Here is a 21,184-nt window from a genome sequence, read left to right as displayed (position 1 = left end):
TTAGATTTCCTGAGAGAATCCTGGAATTCATCAGTACGTAAGTGGTTTGTTAAGGCAGAGCTACCTATGTTACTTGTAGGACCTGGTGAAATTTGAAAATGCAGGTCTACTTGCTCAAAGATTATTAAGAGTTTCAAAACAGTGACAGCAGAGCATGAAATCAAGTATGAAAGGACTTCTGAGTGAAGGGGCTTGCATGCAGGTGGTATAGTCAGGAAGCCAGTCCTGGTTTAAGGCCATAATGCCAAATATGATGATCAATAGAGCAATATGGAGAGAGACAGAAAGAGATTCCAAAGGACTGAGGTCTGGGGTGTCAATATAAAAATGACACAGATGAGAAAGATCCCTCAGAATTGGCTGAATAGAAGAAACCAGCAAGGTATTTGAACTAAACAGAACAGAAACAATGGTAAAATGTTTCATAGAGGCTGGTGATCATTTACCAGCATCCAAGCTCGGCCAGAAGAGTTGATCTTGTCTCTGGCACTTGCTGTGCCCGGTTGCCAGGACAGTGTTATTAGTATTTGGATGTTGCATGGATTGGTTGATTTAGGGCTTTACCACCACAAGGCAAACCTTTACAAAATTCTTTGCAAATTTGCCTGTTTAAATTTTTTTTAATATTTTTAAGTTTATTTATTATTTGAGAGAGAGAGAGAGAGAGAGAGAGGGAGAGAGGGAGAGAGAGAGAATGAGAATGAGCCAGGGAGGGTTTAGGAGAGGAAGACAGAATCAAGAGCAGGCTCCATCCTATTAGTGCAGAGCCCCACATGGGGCTCAATGTCACAAACTGTGAGATCATGACCTGAGCCGAGATCAAGAGGACACTTAACCGACTGAACTACGCAGGTGCCCCTAAAAATTCTTTTTAAATAACTTTCAGTAATGAGACTTTGAGGTCCATTGACTGAAGTCTTGCTTTTCAGCAGAAGAAAATCCATTTTTTAAAATGTTTATTTATTTATTTTGAGAGAGAGAGTGTGTGGGGGAGGGACAGAAAGACAGGGAGAAAGAGAATCCCAAGCAGGCTCTGTACTGTCAACACAGAGCCAGATGCAGGGCTCGGAACATGACCTAATAAGCTGAAATCAAGAGTTGGACACTTAAATGACTGAACCACCCAGGTGCCACCAGAAAATCCATTTCTGGATTCAGGTGCACTCTGGAGGGGGCACGTGGATGAGGGAGAAGATAACAAAAGCAGAGAAAGGCAGGCTTTTAGTGTTAACATATCTTCCTAACTGGTCAGACTGTGTACAAAGCAGCCAAGTAGAATCTGGCCGACTGTAGCAAAAAGTGAAATTAAACCATCCCAAGGCAGAAATATTCAGGAATAAATAATGAATTTGTTTCTTATCACATGGCACAAACTTGCCTTGGGTTTTAGGTCACCTTAGTTGCTAAGGGGTTCAAAACATACCAGGTGGGATATCTGAGTCTATGGAGTTCTGTGTGCAGGCAGAAGACTGACCTTTTTCTTGAAGTAATATAATCCCCTCCCTCCTCAATTTTTCCTGGGGTTGCTAATAATTCCAGGCCATGACCTACATTCAGTAGACACTGCATGTGCACAAATGACCCCTTTAGAGAATGAAGAGTTACTATACTAGGTCCCAGAAAAAGGTGTCATGTTACCGTGCCCCATAGTACCAGTTCTCCCTGGCTTATCCTGAGATCATTTAAATCTGCTTCAGTGCATCTGACTCTTTCAGGTTCAAAATGTCCATGGGGTGTGTAGGCAGAGGAAATGACAGGCTATCAGTGGATGTAACAGAAAGACACTCCCTTTCCTCCAGGTATTAATATTTTGGAGTGACAGGGGGCAGAAGGTGGGGCATAGAAAAAAGTTGGAAAAAAGAAGGCTACATTAACATATCCCATACCATTGTCAGCATCTCTCAATGGATTTATGTTGGTTATAGAAAGTTAACATTGTTCCCTTCTGCTTTCTGGCGAGCTGTAACTTTGATACAGGGAGCCAGTGTGTTATTCTAAGACTGTAGCACAGACAGTGAATATGGCCTTGGCATCAGCAAATAGAGTTGACTTTTGGGCAAAATTTTATTCTGCCTGCTTTGAAGTAAGATTACAAAAGCCTTTTCCTTGACATTATATAGTTAGAGCATAGCTGTCAGCTATTGACTAAACAAAACTGCTTTGGATAACTGACTCACAGGCCCCTCTCTTATCCTGTATACCTGGAAGGATGCTTTGTCAATGTCCTTTTAGATTCAAAGTTGTAGGGTAAATGATCTTTGTTCAGCTGCTGCTATTTTGCACCTTTGAGACATTTTGTAAAGATTATGTCGTTCCACACTGTAACCCTTCTATGAGAAAAGTATCATTACCCCCCCCCCCCCCACCAACTTCATAGGTAAGAAATTAAAGGTCAGAGAGGAAAATAAGATCACACAGCTGTCCAATTGTCAGGGAAGTTATATTAGAGTTTGGATGGTCACCTGGTGGACTGACTTGCAGCTTTTCCCACCCACAAGGCAACTCCAGAGTTTTCTGTAAATGTCTTTATCTTAAAAACAAGGACAAAAACTGTAAGTGGTGGTCTTCCTTTCTTACATGGCTCAGATAATTAGAGTTTTCTATAGCTATACAAAAATCTAGGAGTTTTTTGGAATCAAATGCTCATTTCCAATATTATAATCTAATTTCTCCATTGCTTCTTAAATATGGTAGCTTTTGGAATCCAATAACCCATGATGTTGAAGATCGAGTTTCTCTAGAATGAGAGCAGGTGGCATTTTTATTTCTTTGTGTGTTTTGCTGTTGTTGCTTTGGGTTATGTATATTTGATGTTTTCATTTCATTAAATACTCAAAGATGAAGTTCAAAAACAGTTTACTCACAGTGCAATGAGCTGTAACAAATGGTAGGCCACTGTAAGGTTGTGGATTTTAGCGTACAGTTTTGTATAGATGCTTTTTCTGTAGTAAACTCACATTAAAATTTTTCAGAAGCTGTTTTAAGAGAGAACATAAGTAAGATCAGCATTTTGGTGTAATTTCAAAGCACAGTGTCTGATAGAGAGCTTGGACACTAAGAATTTTGGTTTGCTAAAAGGATAGACCGCAGTAATATATTCAGTATGGAAACTAACATCCAGAATCTTCTTCCTGCCTAATATTTAGCAATATTAAATTTATTCTGTATTATAGAAATCATTCTGAATAAAGGAAGAAAATTACCATTTATATGTACGGTAGCAGAAAAAATTTACAACGCTTTCAAAATAGAAAGGTATTTATGTATTATTTAGGCTAGTAGTATACATTTTAGTAAGACCAACATAGTAAGACATGTTAAAAGAATCCAGCTTATCAGTGTGAGTATTCTCATCATTTCATGTCTGTTTGACCTCTAGGGGTTTTTTGTTGGCTTCTTGTTTATTTTTTAAGCTAAATTGAGTTGGCAGGGTCCAACTGACACAAAACTGATGGTTACCTATTTAAGTGGCTTTGGGATATTTATGTCTGTAGTTTGCATTTGGCGATATAGTTTCCCTATTTTTATGTCCTCTCTCTATAGCCTATTTTCTGTATAGGCTTTTTGAAGCAATGCTAACTGGAGAATGAGTAGAAATTTAGAGAGGATTAACCAACATTTTGAAGTTTAAGAGTATTGAAAATGCTAAGTTGCTTAAAAGTAGGTGGAAAAGCACTGCTTTGGATTCTATGTCTCCCTCTCTCTCTGCCCCTTCCCTGCTTGTGCTCTGTCTCTCTCTGTCGCTCAAAAATAAATTAAAAAAAAAAGTAGGTGGCAAAGCATAGGGAGATTTATGAGGCTTGAAGGCAAATATCCACATTTTATTAGGACCTTCTTGATTGTAGTAGATCTTTGGGATTTCAAATTTAACATGGGATTTCACTTATTGGCAAGAGAGGTCATGTAGTATAGTAATTTATCACTTTGCTGAAGAATGTATTTGAATCACGTCTCTATTGAGGCTGATGTGCGTGAGCCCAACCTAGAATCTGGATTCATCCCATCACTCTGAGTTTTTTACTTAAAAGGTCTTCAACCATGGGTTGTAGCCATGGCTGATGTCCATTTGATGGAGTGGGAAAATTTGGAAGGCATATTCTGTATGATTTGTGTAAATCAGATCTTGTGTAAACCTGATCTTCTTAATCAGGTTATATACCTAAGAACAATGAGAAGTTTCTCAGGAACTTTTGTGTGTAGAATCTTGTATAATTTCTTAGAGGTTTATAAGGGGAAAAATGTAGGCTACAGTCTCTAAGGAAGTTTATATCCTAGTTACGCATTTCATATAATTTCCCACAAAGTTCACATAAATCACATAGTTATAATTACATAGTTGCGCATTAGTAAGTGTTCCATTTTATTCATTTTTCAACACACTAATGCTTTGAAGTAAAATAAGCAAATATTATAGGGGCGCCCAGGTGGCTCAGTTGGTTAAGCGTCCAACTTCGGCTCAGGTCATGATCTCACAGTCCGTGGGTTTGGACCTGGAAGCCTGGAGCCTGTTTCAGATTCTCTCTTTCTCTCTGCCCCTCCCCCACTCACACTCTGTCTCTCTCCCTCTCCCCCTCTCTCTCTCAAAAATAAACATTAAAAAAAATTTTTTTAAAGAAAAGGAAGAAAAAATTATAACATTACAATTAAGATTTGTCGTGGAGGACTTCTTGGAAGAAGTCAACTTTGAAACAAACCCATCTATATCCCCTTGTGAGTATTCCGTACTCAAAATGAGATCTTAGGCAAAGGACAACCTTAGTGGTAGAAGGATTGAACAGTAAACTCAGTAAGCTGCATGGTGTGATTTCACACACAGGGATAGTCTCTTAGTACTGGTGCCTAAGTTCTCCTCATAGTTTGGACAGTTCTCTACCTCACAGCTTTGTCATCTGTTGAGAGGTACTGATTCAGCCACTTGCCTTTGAAGGCAAATGTTTTTTGATCTTTTATTTAAAAGGACACAATTACTTTGGCTCCTGGGGATTGCCTGATATACAATGACAACTTTACATTTTCAGAGGTATTTTTAGAGTGAACAGATATTAATGAGGATCATATATATGAAAAAGGGGCCCTCTAAGAGCCTCTTTGTGGCTTCAGTATTCCAAGTTATTTGGGGGAAATTCTATTTTGAGCTCAGGACATGAAAACCGGAAGTAGATGAAAGGGTTTTATTTTTAAAGATGTGATATATACCTACAGTGGAATATTATTCATTCTTTAAAAAGAAAGAAATCCTGCCATTTGCATCAATGTGGATGAATCTAGAGGACATAATGCTACATGAAATTAGCCAGACACAGAAAGACAAATACTAACGGTCCACTTATATAGAATCTTAAATAGTCAGATGCATCAAAGCAGAGGATGGAACAGTGGTTGCCAGGCAGAGGGGAAGGGGAGAGATGTTGGTCAAAACACACACAGTTTCAGTTATGCAAGATGAGTAAGTTCTGGGCATCTAATAGGCAACATGGCAACTATAGTTTACAGTACTGCAGTATGCACTTGAAATTCACTAAGAGGGTAGATCCTACCCTCACCACAAAAACTTAGAAAGAAAGAATGAAAGAAAAAAAAATCGTAACTTGGTGAGGTGATGGATATGTTAATTACTTGATTGTGAAGATCATTTCACAGTATATATGTTTATCAAAACATCAAGTTGTACACCCTAAATACACAGTTTCTGTTTTTCAGTTATAACTCAGTAATCCTGAGATATAAAAAAGGAAAGAGTAAAATACTATCATGTCTGTTTTCATACCGTAATGAAAAAACCAAAAGCAATGATGTTAGTTTTGGATTTTTCAGCTTGTTGACCTCTAGATCATAGGAAGAAGAATCTACCAGAGTACCAGAGCAGTTAATTTCACTGGAATAAGTATAAAGAATGAACATAGGAGAATTTTCAAAATGCAAGATGCTATCCTCAAAGGGCATATTTAAATCTTGGAGGAAGGTGTCTTATGTATTTTGTAAGAGCACCCACATTTATTTTGATATGATGCCATCATTGAGAAATGCTCCGGAATTGTACTTTAAAGGGGCTATTAAAAATCAACCCTTAAGGCATGCTCATGATTTATCAGGTTTGATGGCTGGAATTAAGTCATGATGTGAAGATGCAAATGCTAGCATTATTCAAGCACTGGTGGACAACAGTGATGTTCTGGAATATTCTACTCCCACTCACTTCCACCATAACTTTCTAGGTTAAGTTTGTTGTTAAAAGAATTACACTTGACCCCTTGGCCCTATAATAACCTCTCTGAAGAAGGGATGTGTGGCATAAAATGTTAATCTTTGGCCAGAATGGCTTTGTTCCCTTTCTTATATATGTTTAATTATAATCTCATAAGGCAGCTAAACTTCATCAGCTTGTTTGTTTTAAAGAATTAGGCTTCATAAACAATACAACTTTACCCATACTTGCAGGGAGGGGGATAATGAATTGTTTGAATATTATTAAGAGCAATTTCTATAAGTACCTTCTAGACTACCCTGACCAGAGAAGCTGGAATAATTACAGAAGATGGTTGTGCTATTTGCTTTATCTTATATCAGGCTTACTGACATTGATTCTTTCTGTTTTTCCTCCCCTCAGATGTACATCCAGACAACAACACTTACTGTCTCCATGAGTTTAAGTGCTTCAGTGTCTCTGGGCATGCTGTATATGCCCAAGGTTTATATTATAATTTTTCATCCAGAGCAGAATGTTCAAAAACGCAAGAGGAGCTTCAAGGCTGTGGTGACAGCTGCCACCATGCAAAGCAAACTGATCCAAAAAGGAAATGACAGACCAAATGGAGAAGTGAAAAGCGAACTCTGTGAGAGTCTTGAAACCAACAGTAAGTCATCCGTAGACTTTCCGATGGTCAAGAGCGGGAGCACTTCCTAATAGATGTACGTTGAACATCTTCTTCTTCTAGTCTTGGGGACTGTGCTGCAAGGTTCCAGGAGCATGGTGGTACTTGCACACCATAAGACCGCAACAGCAGTTAGAACCATTTGGTTAGAACCAAATGATTTTAAGGCGAGTGGCCCTTCTTCAGAGCATAACCATGCACACAAAATCTCTTTTTCAAAGCATGACACTCATGTCTCCCTTTTGAGGCATTACCAAGCATCTGAAGCCTAGAACTATCTTCCACTTATTGAATTACCTTTTAGCACTTAGGAACTACCTTCCAATCTTTGTTAGTTCAATATTGGTTGCTCCTTATGGGTTTATTGGTTGCTTAAAGATCTTACGCAAGTAAGTTATATGCTATGTAGGTATTTAGGGAAATGAAACAACTAGTGAGCCAGCATGTTAGGTTCAATTATAGTTAATACTTATTTTCCCCAAATGGCCCCTTCTTGGATATATTAAGATAATTAGAGCTCTTCTCCGAAAGCCTCATGACCCTGAAAATCCTTTCTGCAGCCACCATTCCACTTGTCCTTCCCTCACCTACCTTCCTCTTCTGTGTAATCACCCCTGAAGAAGCACATGGTAATGATACACCAGTACCAAGCTAACCCAGTAGAGTTTAACTGGTCCATCTTGGTATCTATGGAAGAGTAGCAAATAGGCTGAAGATCTGTATTATAAAATACCAGATAGCTGAGTATAGCTAAAAATAGATATATAATCTTTATATTACATTTCTATAGATGGATCAAAAAATATAAAAGCTAAGGTTCTTGCATTAGACCTTAGATTTCCTGTCTTTTGGAAATACAACATACGTATCTAACAATGAAGGATAAAACCCTATGCAAAAATACTCTCTTCCTCTCAGATTCTTCCAGGGGGCTGTATTCCCTATTCTCTGTACTTCTGACATGAAATACAGAGAAGATTAAGTGTGGATCTTATTTGATTTAGTGATTCTAACAACATAGAGTCTGCACTAGATTTATAAGCCTTTCCTTACATCAAGATTTGCAACTAAACATTGTCCACTCTATTGCCCCACATGCAAAAATGGGCTTAAAAGATAAATACGGATCAATTAAGCTTATTGGCTACAATAATTCCAAGTCTTTTTGGAATTATTGGTCAGATTTTCTGGGAAGATTGCCTTCAGCTCACTAATAACTAAATTTAGTCTTCTTGTAAATAAAGAAGCCTTGTAAGAATTCCACAAACATTCCCCACGTATTCACCTTTCTGCAAACATGAAACCTTAAGAAACTGCAAGAGAAGTCATGATAAGGATGGGTTTTTGTAACAAATGATTATAATCATCTTTGATTATAGGTAAGCAATTTAGTAATAATGGGCCTATTTGGTCTTTTAGCAAAAGATGCACTATAACTACTATCAAAAACGTCAGAGTTCAATGCTTGCGATTTGAGGGCAGAATTTTACCTGTGTTTTTCTACCTTGAAAGCATCAGTGCAGCAAGTTAAAACTCATTGTAGGATGCCAGTAGACTTCTATTGGCCAGCTGTTGACATTTCCTACTATAACTCATCACCGTCTGTAGTCAGACTTATTTTTTAGCAATAATCCAGAAAACTTTATATAATATGGTTGCAAATGGGAACAACCAAACATACACTGAAATAAAATTGGTTACCCCAGACGGACTTCTGGAAAGTGGTGGGAGAAAAAAGTCAATAAACTTTTTCCACACTTTTAAAAAATAAATAGGTTCCCTGAAGAGGAATATTCCCAGCTCTGATAAAGACTAATCCCATATATAATTGAAGTAAGTCTCATATGTTTCGTTGTCCTGTTATTTTCTGTTGATGTTGAAATGGAAATTATGTAGCAAGCATGCATTTCCCTATTTTCTCTGAAATAAGAATGAAAGGTTTTAAATGTAGGGGCTGTATGGAAGGTAAGCCTGTACAATTCTGGAGGAGTCAGGTGCTCACTTTTGGAAGGTAAAAGAAAGTACAAAAGGTGAACCAAGGTAAAGCCAATTGTTACCTGAAAGATGGTTAAACTGTACTTTGTGACTTTAGTATATTCATCTTGTATAGTAGTTTGGATTTTGATAAATTGGGTCCAGATGATGTGATTATAGTGTATACATTCAGGAGAGACAGTGTATGAAAACTTCACAATCCCCCTCCAGGTAACCATTGTTGACCTTTGTTCACTTGCATAAGAAACTTTCATGGACTCCATGTGTTCCCATTACCTTTACTACATGTACTAGTGGTTTTAATTGAGGCAAAAGTCTTCTAAAATCACATTCTCTACAAGTATCAATAACCCTAATCACTTAAATGCAGCGCTTCTCTTCTAAAAGTGTGTCTCATGTCTTCAGAAGTAGAATTGAATATTGGAAAAGCCTTTGTCCTTCAACTCCCTGTAACTAGGACCATACCTCCTCAGATTTAAAATAGCTCCTCTTGAGATGGGTGGAGTCCATTCTCAGGTCTCAAATCAAGGGCTAATTAATCCACTGGAATAGTATCCATGTTGCTGCATTCTCATACTTTCTGCTATGAGACTTGTGATAAGTCATCATTACTACAGTGAGGTGATAGTGACACATGAGAAAGTATCTTGTCAACTACAAATCACCATATAAGCAAGGTAGACATGTCATTGCTGCGTTGAAAATGTAGATTGCTCTGTCATTAATAGAAAAGACTTAAAATTCAAAAACTACTGTTTTAGCATTCCTCTTTCTTCTTTTTAACATGTGGAGGATTTTGACAATTATGGCTACTATTCCACTGTTGAGATTTTTTTTCTAATTACCAGTGTATTTATGATGTACATGCAATAATGCTTTTCCTTCTGGGGTGCCTGGGTGGCTCAGTTGGTTAAGCATCCAACTTCAGCTCAGGTCATGATCTCATGGTCTGTGAGTTCGAGCCCTGCATTGGGCTCTGCGCTGATAGCTCGGAGCCTGGAGCCTGTTTCAGATTCTGTGTCTCCCTAGTTCTCTGCCCCTCCCCTGTTCATGCTCTGTCTCTGTCCCAAAAATAAATAAACATTAAAAAAATTTTTTTTGATAACGTTTTTCCTTCGTGTCCATGCAGTCTATAAATCCATTACACTTAGAAACTTCATCGTAAAGATTATTTGTTAATGCCAGAAATTCTGGCCACATAATTAAGGTCTTAAAGCTTCAAAAGCTATGCAGAGTAAGTATAAGTAATGTGAAGCGTGAAGGGAGACCAATGAGTCCATGTTAATTACTGAATTTGCAGAGTACTACATTTCACAAAGAAGGTCAAGTGTTGTTCCATAAAAGCGTGTGGGAAGGGAGTTAGAAACAAAGTTGACTTGTATGAATTTATCAACTGTACCCAATTAACAAATGCTGTTAACATGGTATTCCTTAAGCTATGTTCATGAATAATTCATGAGCACAGCTGCTGCTGGAGGTGGAACTGCTCTCTGTAACTTATGAACACAGCGTGGTGTCCAGAAGGCAATTCACTATTGCTGTATCCCCAAACCGATTGTCATATAAGCTTAGTCACTGCCACTGTAAAAACGCCCTAGTAACTCACATGTACATCTCTGATCCATTTCACTCTGTAATACTTCCAGGATAAAGATTCTCCCAAGACTTCTGCCTTCCACACTCTGTCCCTCATCATTGTTTTCAAGTTGACTAAATCATCCATGTCCACAGCCTTTTATCTAACCACTAGAAAAATTAAGATGACTTTCCTTTTGTAAATTACAGTCTCATTTCTCAGTAGAATTCTACCATCTTTTTCCCTGGAGATAACTTCAAAGAGTTCAAAAAATGAAGTATGAGTCTCAAAGTTGGAATGGTCCTTGAATGGTCTGATCCAGATCACTTTCTGTTAAATTAACATCTTCTGAATACCATCTTCTTCAAGGTCTTTTTGGCTCTTGTTCCTCTATTTTGGCCATAATTTTTCTTTGCAGCTATCTACACACTTGATAAATATTTTAGCTACTGTTGAGGATATTGAAGAGGACAGGAAGTTGAACAAGCATTTTGAGGGTTATTTTTCTAAGTCTTATGACAATTTTTCTTCATCTTTCTTCAAAGACTATATGAAAGTCCTTCACAAACACAGTTGAAGTACAGATTTCTGTGTTTGTGTTTCTTACAGGAAATTTAGAGATATATGAAGAGCATTATGTATTTAGAAATAGGGGCACCTGGGTGGCTCAGTTAAGCATCTGACTTCGGCTCAGATCATGATCTCACAGTTTGTGAGTTTGAGCCCCTCATCTGCACCGTCAGTGCAGAGACTGAGATTCTCTCTCTCCCTCTCTCTCTCTCTGTCCCTTCTCCACTTGTGCACACACTCTCTCTCTAAAAATAAGTAAACTTCAAAAAAAAACAAAGAAATAAAAAAAATTTAAGCGCACAAGCATGAAAATCATTGTATTTCCCTTCATGCCAAACCCAATGTAACAGACATGTAGTCTTTTGGAAGGGGTGAGTAGGAAAGCAGGATTCCATAGTCATTCTCCCACGCGGCAGCCAGCCGCTTCTCCACAAACCTACTTCACCTCCATCCTCACAAAAACCCAAAGTTGTGGGTTTTGGAACAGTGATGAAACTGAGGCCCAGTGACTTGGTTCACTGATCTTTTTAAGCTCATTTTATAGGGAACAGAATGTATTTTATTTTTTTAAATTTTTTAGCGTTTTTATTTTTGAGACAGGGAGAGACAGAGCATGAACAGGGGAGGGTCAAAGAGAGGGAGACACAGAATCTGAAACAGGCCCCAGGCTCTGAGCTGTCAGCACAGAGCCCGATGCGGGGCTCGAACTCACAGACCGCGAGATCATGACCTAGGCCGACAGACCGCGAGATCATGACCTAGGCCGAAGTCGGCCGCTTAACCGACTGAGCCACCCAGGCGCCCCCAGAATGTATTTTAAAACCAGGTCTAAAACCTCCTTCCTTTCCATGTGCCACAATAACCTAGAAGTGTGAGCAATGGAGATGAGAGAAGCAGATATGACAGCTAAGTTGGGCACGAATCTCATAATATTCAATGAAATAAAAAATAGTAAAAACACGTATGCTTTGGGGCCCTTGAGGGGCTCAGTTGGTTGAGTGACCGACTTTGGTTCAGGTCATGATCTCACAGTTCGTGAGTTAGAGCCCCACGTTGGGCTCTGTGCTGACAGCTCAGAACCTGGAGCCTGCTTCGGATTCTGTGTATCCCTCCCTCTCTGCCCTCTCCCACTCATGCTCTCTCTCTCGCAAAGAAAAAATAAATATTAAAAAAAATTATTAAAAAAAACATGTATGCTTAGCACTTCCTTAGACTCTCTGCATTTATTTTTTTTCTGACGGTGAACTTTGATCTCAGTCTCTGGTAAGAACTTGTCTGGTCAATTATGATATTGATGTAAATGAAAGTGGAATGAGTCTGATTGCCAGTTGTTTCAAAGGAGGAGCTTTATAATGTGCTTATTTAATATTCAAGAACTAAATAATTCTCTAAAAATCTGTTTCATCCTGAATTGGATTATGTAGTGAAACATACACATGTTTAGCATCATTTCATATCTTTCCTCTTATGATTCTGCATTGCAGAATCCCACGGAAAAATAGAACATCACATTTGAAATTTAGAACAGAGATTTATTCCATCACATCTTTCAAAAAACCAAAGGAATTATTTGGGTTTAAGTTGATATTCTCTGAAAATGTAGGCATGAGTATAAATTTGAATTAGAATACTTTGTTATTCATATTTTTCTAATAATCCTACAATAATAGGTTTTACTTCATAGTGAGTTGGTACCAGAACAATTAAATATTTATTTCCTTCTTTGAGCCTTTTTTATTTTTAAGCATCTCCATTTGTATCCTTTGTTGAAACCAGAGCATAAATATGTATTGGCAATGCACATATTTACTTTAATATTTACAAATATTCCATGTACTTTATATTTTACTATGTTCTCTTCTAGAGTCTAAAAGCATTATTTCTTTTTAAGTGGAAAATACTCATTCTCAAAGCACAACTAGTTACACTTACCTGTTTTTGGTCATCAAATCAGACTCAAAGATTTGATGTCTTTTACTTAGGTTGTAAACGTTTTTTTGTCTTTTTCAGGACAGATAATTTATGTGTTATTTCATTTTTCATATTGTATATCTTTGTTACTCAAAACACACATTGAAATTGAATTTCACCTAAATTTATTAAAGATTAGGACTTTTCCATTTTTAGTTTTCTGCTAAACACTTACACTATAAATAAGACCAGTGGTTTTACAGATTAAAATTGCTGCTGCATTATTATTCCTGTGATCACCGATTTCCTACTACATGATTTAAAAAGTAACGTGTAAAAACCAAATATCATAAAAGTGATGATTATAGGATGTGAATTTTAAAATCATTGTAGCAGAATAATTTATTACTATCTACTATTAATTTGTCTTACTTTGTCTTAACAGCTTCCTCTACTAAGACAACATATATCAGCTACAGCAATCATTCAATCTGAAACAGGAAAATGGTAGAATATGAAGAAATCTGGTATGTGATCTTAATAAACATGACACCACCAAAACCCACTCCTGGAGATCTCTGTAGACTACAATCAATCAAATCAATAGTCAATCTTGTAAGGAACAAAAAGTAGCCATGAGCCAAAAGTATCAATAAACAGAGTGAAAAAAAAAAAAAACATTTTATACAGTACAACCAATGAGTGTCAAGCTAAAATATTGCTTACTCATAAGCAGTTTAAAAAAAATCACAAAAGGAAAACTAATGTTAGCTTGTGAAAAAAAATGCTGTTGAAATAAACCATGTCTGATGTTATTCTTGTAAGTATTTTTCTGTGATTGTGAGAACTCCCGTTCCTGTCCCACCTTGTTCAACTTGTATAAGACAATGAATCTGTTTCTTGTAATGGCTGACCGGATTGAAGCCCTGGGTTGTGCTAAAAATAAATGCAATGGTTGACGCATGCACTTTTTTTATACAAATAATTTATTTCTAATAATAAAGGAATGTTTTGCAAATGTTGAGAGTTGTTTCGTTCCAGTTTTAAAGACAAGGAACACTCTTTCCAGTCGGCATTTCTGCTGGTAGCTCCTGAGGTAGAAGCCTTAGTACTCCATGGTAATACAACTTCCTCAAGGACTGTGATTTTGTACATTCATGTGTACACGAAGAAGACTGTCTTTTATTCCTCTATTAAAAAGCATTATTTGTGTAAGATTTTGCGAATGTTTCAAAATCGATGTGGTAACTTTACATAGTAATTGCTTTTTTATGAATAATCAATCAATAGCTTGAGGTAAATTGCCTCAAGTATTATAATTAATGAATGAGGAGTTAAACTTCACTACGGAGAATGTAATTTGAAAATCACCATCTAAAAGCATATGGTAGAGTCACTGAAATTCTCCATTTTCTAAGTCAAACCTTTCGCATAACGAAATAGTTCAAGCTATGTGCTCTTAACCTTTTCTTACCTGAGCCTGGTATGCATTGAAATCTGTGAAGTAATGGGCCTTACCCAGTACATTCCTCAAAGCACAGAATTAGCATATTTATTCCCTTGGCATCACTAAAGAAACCACAGTTCAGATAACATGTCAATGCTTTCTTATTTTCCAAATGAAAACATTCATTGGTTCATAGAACAGTATCATTAAAGAGAGAAAACAGGAAGCCTATGTCCTGCTAATAAACCATGCTAGGATGGGTAAAAGAAGCCTGTTAAAGTCTTTCAAATCTGTTACCACTTTCGTCAGGGGCTTCTCAGTTCTATACAATCCCAGACATCCATCAAGTCAATGGGTCTCTACAATCATTTTGTTAGTAAATGTTCTCTCTGCTGACTTAGCTTGGATGGCTCATTGCACTCCTAATAGATACAAAGAACGATCTATGCTCTGTACCTTCAACCCAGATATTGACAGTCACTTTATTTAATAGAGACTTGAAGTAGCACAGCTCAGGCTCTTTCACCAGGTAGTAACATTTCCTAGGTACCTACACAGATGGAAAGCTGCATACAGAGGGAAAAGTATACTTACTGACCTTTGGTTAAGTTTCTCCTAATAGTATTTATTTGTAGACGATATTTAAATCAAGGAGTGAGAGCATTATTTTCAAAATTGCAGATAATCTGAGTTACTGATAAATACAATCCTGTAATCAGGATCCTAAACCCACCTCTAGGTGTGCCTTTCTAGATAAACATAACTGAAAAAAAAATCATATACTCACATTTAGTATATATTATTGTGCCATGTAGCTGAGAACCAATAGCCATACCAAGAAAAGTAACTATAGCTGTATTTTAATTCTTAAATTGACACTTTCCTTTGTACTGAAGATTATTAGTGGTTTTTAAAGATTTTTGACTTAATTTTAATTAGTAAGGATCCATATGTTTGGTTGAGAAAAATGCTTGACTGTTACAAGCCTAGCATTTCTTTCAGAGAGCAAAATTCAAGTATGTTTTCACTTACTAATTGACTCTAATCTCGGTAAGTGGATGCAACAGGGTAATTATGAGAGCAGAGCTGGCTCTCAGGCCAAAGGTCGGTTATTATTTTTTTAAGGGCTTGAGGAAAAAAAATAAAATATTAAGCATAATTCATGACATTTCAAAATTGTTCTTCCTATTACAAACTTACCAATGGCTTATTTTTTCTAGGTACTTTTATAAATAATTGATAGGTGTTTGGTGTTCTACAAAATCTTAACTCACAACAGAGTTGAATAATAGTTCTTAGAGATGTATATATCCCAATCATCCTTTACAGATTACCTTGGGGGAAATTTTTCTTCCTGATGAAAATGATCACCCTCCCCAGGCACTGGGATGATAAACACCCACGTTTAGCAGGAGCTGGAGAATTCTGACCTCCATTGTTTTTTTTTCTTTCTCAGGGATTTCGCTGAGGGCTCAGGAGGCAGTCCTATAGGCTGGAACAATGTAGGAAGGCATCCTGTAAGGGGAAGGATTTAGCATGTGCTAGTAGTGGTTCATAAGTCCTATGCTTTAAAATGAACTGCCTGTGTACTATAGATAAGCAAATGCAAAGTTGCATGGAAAAACCGGTATTATATTCTTCGGAATCGACCTTGTGTTTTATTCTGGCCAAGAAACGTCACATCTAATCTCAGCATGCCAGAGGGAATGCTAAAAATGTAGCCCAAGGTAATATTCAGCAAATGTCACTAGTAGACAGTGAGCAATATATTAGTGTGACCTTGGGCCAAATCTGACCTCCATTTAAAACAAAAAAAATTTAGCTCATACTAATGTTTCAGTGTGTCTAAATCACTGACGGTTGATCTGTCCCAAACTACTTTTCTTTGTAAGAACAACTACTCATAAATTTAAACTTGAAGGATGATCATTATGAACATGAATAGGAACTGAATGGCTAACTTAATTTTTAGAATTAAAAAAAAATGTTACCAAAAGCATTGTCATTTCAGATGAACAGGATTTTACTTTTTTTAATTTAAATTACTATAATATAGGAAATCTCACTGGGAACAGAAGTTTGTATCTTCTATATTTTCTTCTCCTCTTGGCTCTATATTCTCTATTATTTACTGATGACAGTGTCAAAAAACTATTAAAAATCTTCAAGATTACATTAGCTGACCCTGATATTTATTCAGTCAGAAAGGGGAAGGAATAGCATTCTTAATGTCTATTATGAAACTTACCAATCTCTCATTGCATTTATTTAATTTCCTTTAATGTCCATCTTTTGGAATAAAATTGCTAAAAATAACAATGTCATCCAATCGTGGGAATAAAATTGCTAAAAACAACAATGAAGTTGTATGAAAGGATGAGCGAGAAATAATACCAAATAGTAGAATATGCTGATCATACGTAATCATCTTTCGAAATGTTTCTTTTGCTCTCATTATGGTTCCCCTTTGATCAAGATATGAATAATGAAGAACAACTTGACCATACCTAGAAGAAAAGATTGCCTTAAGAAATTATGTCTTTGAACGTTTAGAAACTTGCTGATGGTCACTGTTGGGAAGTGCTACATTAAAGGCACAGCAGCACAAAGCATAACAGTAATTGTTTTTAAAATGTATTTCCTGTGACTATTCTATTTCAGTTTTCTCCTCTTTAAAATTTTTGCAGTATACCTTTGATGATGTTGCTACCTGTGGCTGCCATTGTTTCTCATTTAATTTAATACTTCAGTAGGACATTCAGAATATTGTTCTCTCTGTTGAGCTCGGTGTAAAGTCTTGTATCAGATTTTGACTTACATATCTGCTTTTGGAGTGATAAGGGCAGAGAAAAAAAATCTGCAACATATTTTTTTTTTCTAATTGCCTACTGTTTAAGTAGCTTAGGCAGAGCTAACTTTGACAAATACTTGTTACACAGTCATGAAAGTCAAGCAGAGACTAGGAACTATGAAGAAACACGAATGGACTGTGTTATGACTTGGGTGGGAGGTAGGGGTGATGTGGTTGTAAAAAACAGGAAAGATAAATGACAAATGTAATATTTCCATTTTCGAAGCAAGCGTAAAATTATTTACCAATGAATTATAAGTCCCATTAAGTAAGCTTACTAGAACACAGAATGGCGTTTGAGAGCTAATGAAGAAACTTGGGATATTAAAGCATAATTTTGAAAGTTAAAAATATAACTCTACTACGGAGGTAAAATTTAAAAAAGTCAAGGATTTTACTCAACTCATTAACAAACGAGGGAACCAGTAAGATGTTAAAAATAGTTGAAAGAGCATTTGAGAAGCTAGTAACACAGACACCTATCTGAATATACAGGTGGGTAAGTCCAAGAGCTGGATACAAAACTAGTTTTGTGTCTCATATAGTACAATAAACTATAAACATTGAGGTTTTCTATTTCATTGGACAGATACTATTTGAACCTACTCAATAAAAATCAACAAATTAACCCCTGTACCTCAGAGCTGGGAAGTAACCACACTGACAAATCTAGTGCTGCACTGGAAGAATAACCATTAATAGCCTTTGCCTATTTCCAAGTTTTGGATTTTCTGATGAGTCATATTTCACTGTTTTACTTCCCCTAGTTCCCAGCATTATGTTACCAGTAGTTGTATGATAAAGATCCTACACACACCCAAAATCATATTAAGAATGATCTAAGTGAGTAACGAAAGAGCTCTGGAATGAGGCTGTGTTTTAATTATTCTTTCCTGTCTTTGCTCTTTGGAGACAGAGTAATTCAGAGGCTGGATAGAATTAGATGGTATGGAGGATAAATGTGAATAAGTGTGTGGCTGCCTTCAGTTAACAGTTCCCTGACAGTTCTACAAATAATCTGTGAACGTGTGACTTCTTCCTTTTGCCCCCTGGGTGCTGTCACCTCGAGTGCGCATTTTCCCTCCCTTTCTGTAGTATATTACCCTAAAAGGGGAAATGTGCTTTTCAACAGTATTTCTGAAGATGACAAATCACGGATAATCTACTGTGTCTCCATGCCTACCTCCTATTTGTTTTTGGCTATTAAATCTGGCCTATCCTGACAAAGACTCTTTGAGGATCCACTGGCATCTTCCAGGCAGCAAGAATGAAATCTCCTCAGTTAAAGGGTGGGAGTGGAGAGAGGACAGGTGTATGAAGAGAGCTCTGCTTTTCCAAAATATCCTAGAATTTAAGCACCCCATCTACCCCCTCGCTTCCCTCTGGTGCTCTGGGCTCTGCAGAGCAGGTTAACGGTGGGTGTAGGGACTCTCTCCGCATATGGAACCCAGTTTCTGAATGCAGGACTAAAAGCATTGGCACTCAGCGGTCCCTTTTATGGATCTTTACTAATATCCTGGGAGAAGGAAGAGAGGGGGCCGTATGAGCCAAATTATAAAATAGATGAAATGTGGTTTATTGATTTTTTTTCTGTTTTTCTGTTGTTTCTTCTTATAACGTTCTTGAACTTCTTTATACCTCTTGACAACGTCACCCAGGTGACCAATATCCTCAGTGTATCTCCTAGGTACTCAGAGATCCCCTTTTCTCACTTTCCATCTTTAGACTCACTAATATTTTCCTGTGCTCCAGTGCCTCAATCCCAAATTACTTTTCTAGTCAAAGAGGCACATCAAAGAGGCATATCGGAGGCCCCCAGGGAAGCTACTGTAGCTGGATTTTAAGCAATGACTTAAAATATAATTAAAACCATTTATTCATTTTCTTTAGAAACTCCTTACTGAGGGTGTGCTATGTAGCCAGTGTTATAGGTGCTGAGAACAGTGAATTAAAAAACAAAACAAAACAACAAAAACAACCCTGACTCTCAAGGCATTTATATTTCTGTGGGAGAGATAAGGAGTGAACAATATAAATATAAGATAAATATATAAATATAGGATGTGTTAGATAGTGATAATACTGAGAAGAAAACCCAATTAAATCCAAGAAAGTGGATAGGAAATAGGTTAGGTAGTAGCATTTGTAGAGCACAGGGTTGAAACTTTAGGTTGAGTGGCTGAGGAAGGTGACATTGTTTAAAGGCCTGAAGAAAATGAGGGACTGATGTGAGCAGTGTCTTGGGGGAAGAGAATTCTAGGCAGAGGGGGGCAGCAAGATAACAGGTCCTGAAGCAGGAGCAGGTCTAAACCAGGGCAAGGTGAAGGGTGGGGGGTGGGGTGCATTACGAGATCTTGTGGGGCTTTGTAGGTTACCAAAAAACTATTACACTGAGTGACAGGAGTGTTTACAGAGTTTTGAGCAAAGGAGTGACATAACGGGTCCTAATTTTAATTATTTAAAAAAATTTTTTTTATGTTTATTTTTGAGAGAGTGTGTGCGAGCGGACACACGTGGGTGCGAGCAAGTTGGGGAGGGGCAGAGAGAGAGGGAGACAGAGGATCCAAAACAGACTCTGTGCTGACAGCAGAGAGCCTGATGCAGGGCTTGAACTCATGAACCAGGAGATAATGACCTGAGAAGTCAGACTCTTAACCTTAACCAACCGAGCCACCCAAGTGTCCCTGATTGAGTCTTTCTGTCTATTGAGAGGAGATTAGCCTCAAAGAGGCAATAGCAGAAGTACAGACACCAGTTAGAAGCCTGTTGGATGATCCCGGGTAGAGATGCTCTAGGGTGGGGCAGAGCAGAGTACTGGAGGTAAGGAACAATGCTTCAATTCCATGTATATTTTGACAAGATCTTACGAATGGGTTGATGGATTAGAGAGAGAAAGGCCATTCCATGGCTTCTGACCTGAGTTGCTGAAAGAGTGCTGTTGCTTTTCACTGAAATGGGGGAGATTTGAGAAAAACGAGTTGAGGGAACTATAGCTCCTTAATTTGCATTTTTAAAGAGGCCTGGATCATTAATTAGAATAGCTCTAAAAATCCTGGGATAAATTTGAGGACAAGAAATACTATGAGAACGAGCGTTTGTTCCCTCTGAGATATTTTCAGCAGGGTTTCAGATCTTCTTCTGATGTCACCAAACCCTATTCTCTTCTCTCAGCTCCCCATCTCAGACTAAATCCTGAACTGATTTTTTTCTTCTTCCTAGCTTCCCTCTACAGGCCTTTTGTATCCCAGTTCTATTGTGGTTATTTTCACATTTGATTATTGTAGTTGTTTTTGATATTGTGTTGTTTTCTCCAAGGAGCGGAGTGTAAGCTATTGTGTCAGCTTTCAATCCCTGACTTTCTATTTCCTTGGCTTCTGGTTATTTAAAAATGAATGGTGCTCCTCAGGATCTAGTACAGGAAAAGTATCCTTTACCCCCAATCTTTTATCCTAATCAAGACTCTTTCTTTGTCCAGGAAGGTCAACCGCCTTCTCGAGAAGCATAACTTTCTGCCTGGAGCACAGGATAAGTAAATAAGGGGAGAGCGGCTGAAATTATAAACATGAAGGGCTGCAGGAGTATACTCCTTTGGTTATGTTGTCTTCTAGGATACAAGCTTCCTAATTTCAAGGGCTTGCCTTTTTTTTTATTCATTAGTTCATTCATTCAATCATTCACTTATTCACTCTTCCAATAAGAACAATGAGAAAAGTCCTATATTCCTGTGTGGAGATGCAAAACCTTACTAGCTGGGAGGGATGGTAAGATACCTCATAATGATAATTACAATAATTACAATAATTGTTATTATAATAGGTAAGATTAGGCTGCTCCTAGTTTATGTCAGACAGCTTGCTAAATGCTATACTAGAATAAATCCTGCAACAGCCTTGTGGTATGGGTATTATTACTCCTGTTTATGGATGATGCGATGGAGACAAAGGTTGATTATCTAATTTGCT

The 21,184-nt window shown here is 37.4% G+C and overlaps 1 protein-coding gene across 5 annotated transcripts in view; it reads left to right on the top strand.

Annotated features, from left to right (window-relative positions):
- The window catches only part of GRM8 (glutamate metabotropic receptor 8), a 759,959-nt gene extending 746,013 nt beyond the window's left edge, over positions 1–13,946 (top strand). For 4 of the 5 annotated variants that reach the window (XM_019452624.2, XM_053896813.1, XM_019452622.2 and 1 more), the window contains 2 exons: positions 6,608–6,854; positions 13,370–13,946. In XM_019452624.2, the coding sequence (XP_019308169.1) occupies positions 6,608–6,854; positions 13,370–13,419 (297 nt within the window). In that variant the 3' untranslated portion in view covers positions 13,420–13,946. Of the gene's footprint in view, positions 1–6,607; positions 6,910–13,369 lie in introns of all 5 variants that reach the window. The other variant, XM_019452625.2, reaches the window with a different exon arrangement.
- The last annotated feature ends 7,238 nt before the right edge of the window (positions 13,947–21,184 follow it).

Source organism: Panthera pardus, unplaced genomic scaffold (assembly GCF_024362965.1).
Source record: "Panthera pardus isolate Hobbes unplaced genomic scaffold, ASM2436296v1 HiC_scaffold_8, whole genome shotgun sequence".
Taxonomy (NCBI): Eukaryota; Metazoa; Chordata; class Mammalia; order Carnivora; family Felidae; genus Panthera; species Panthera pardus.
The sequence above is the reverse complement of the archived record's forward strand: the minus strand, read 5'-3'. Positions and strand labels throughout refer to the sequence as shown.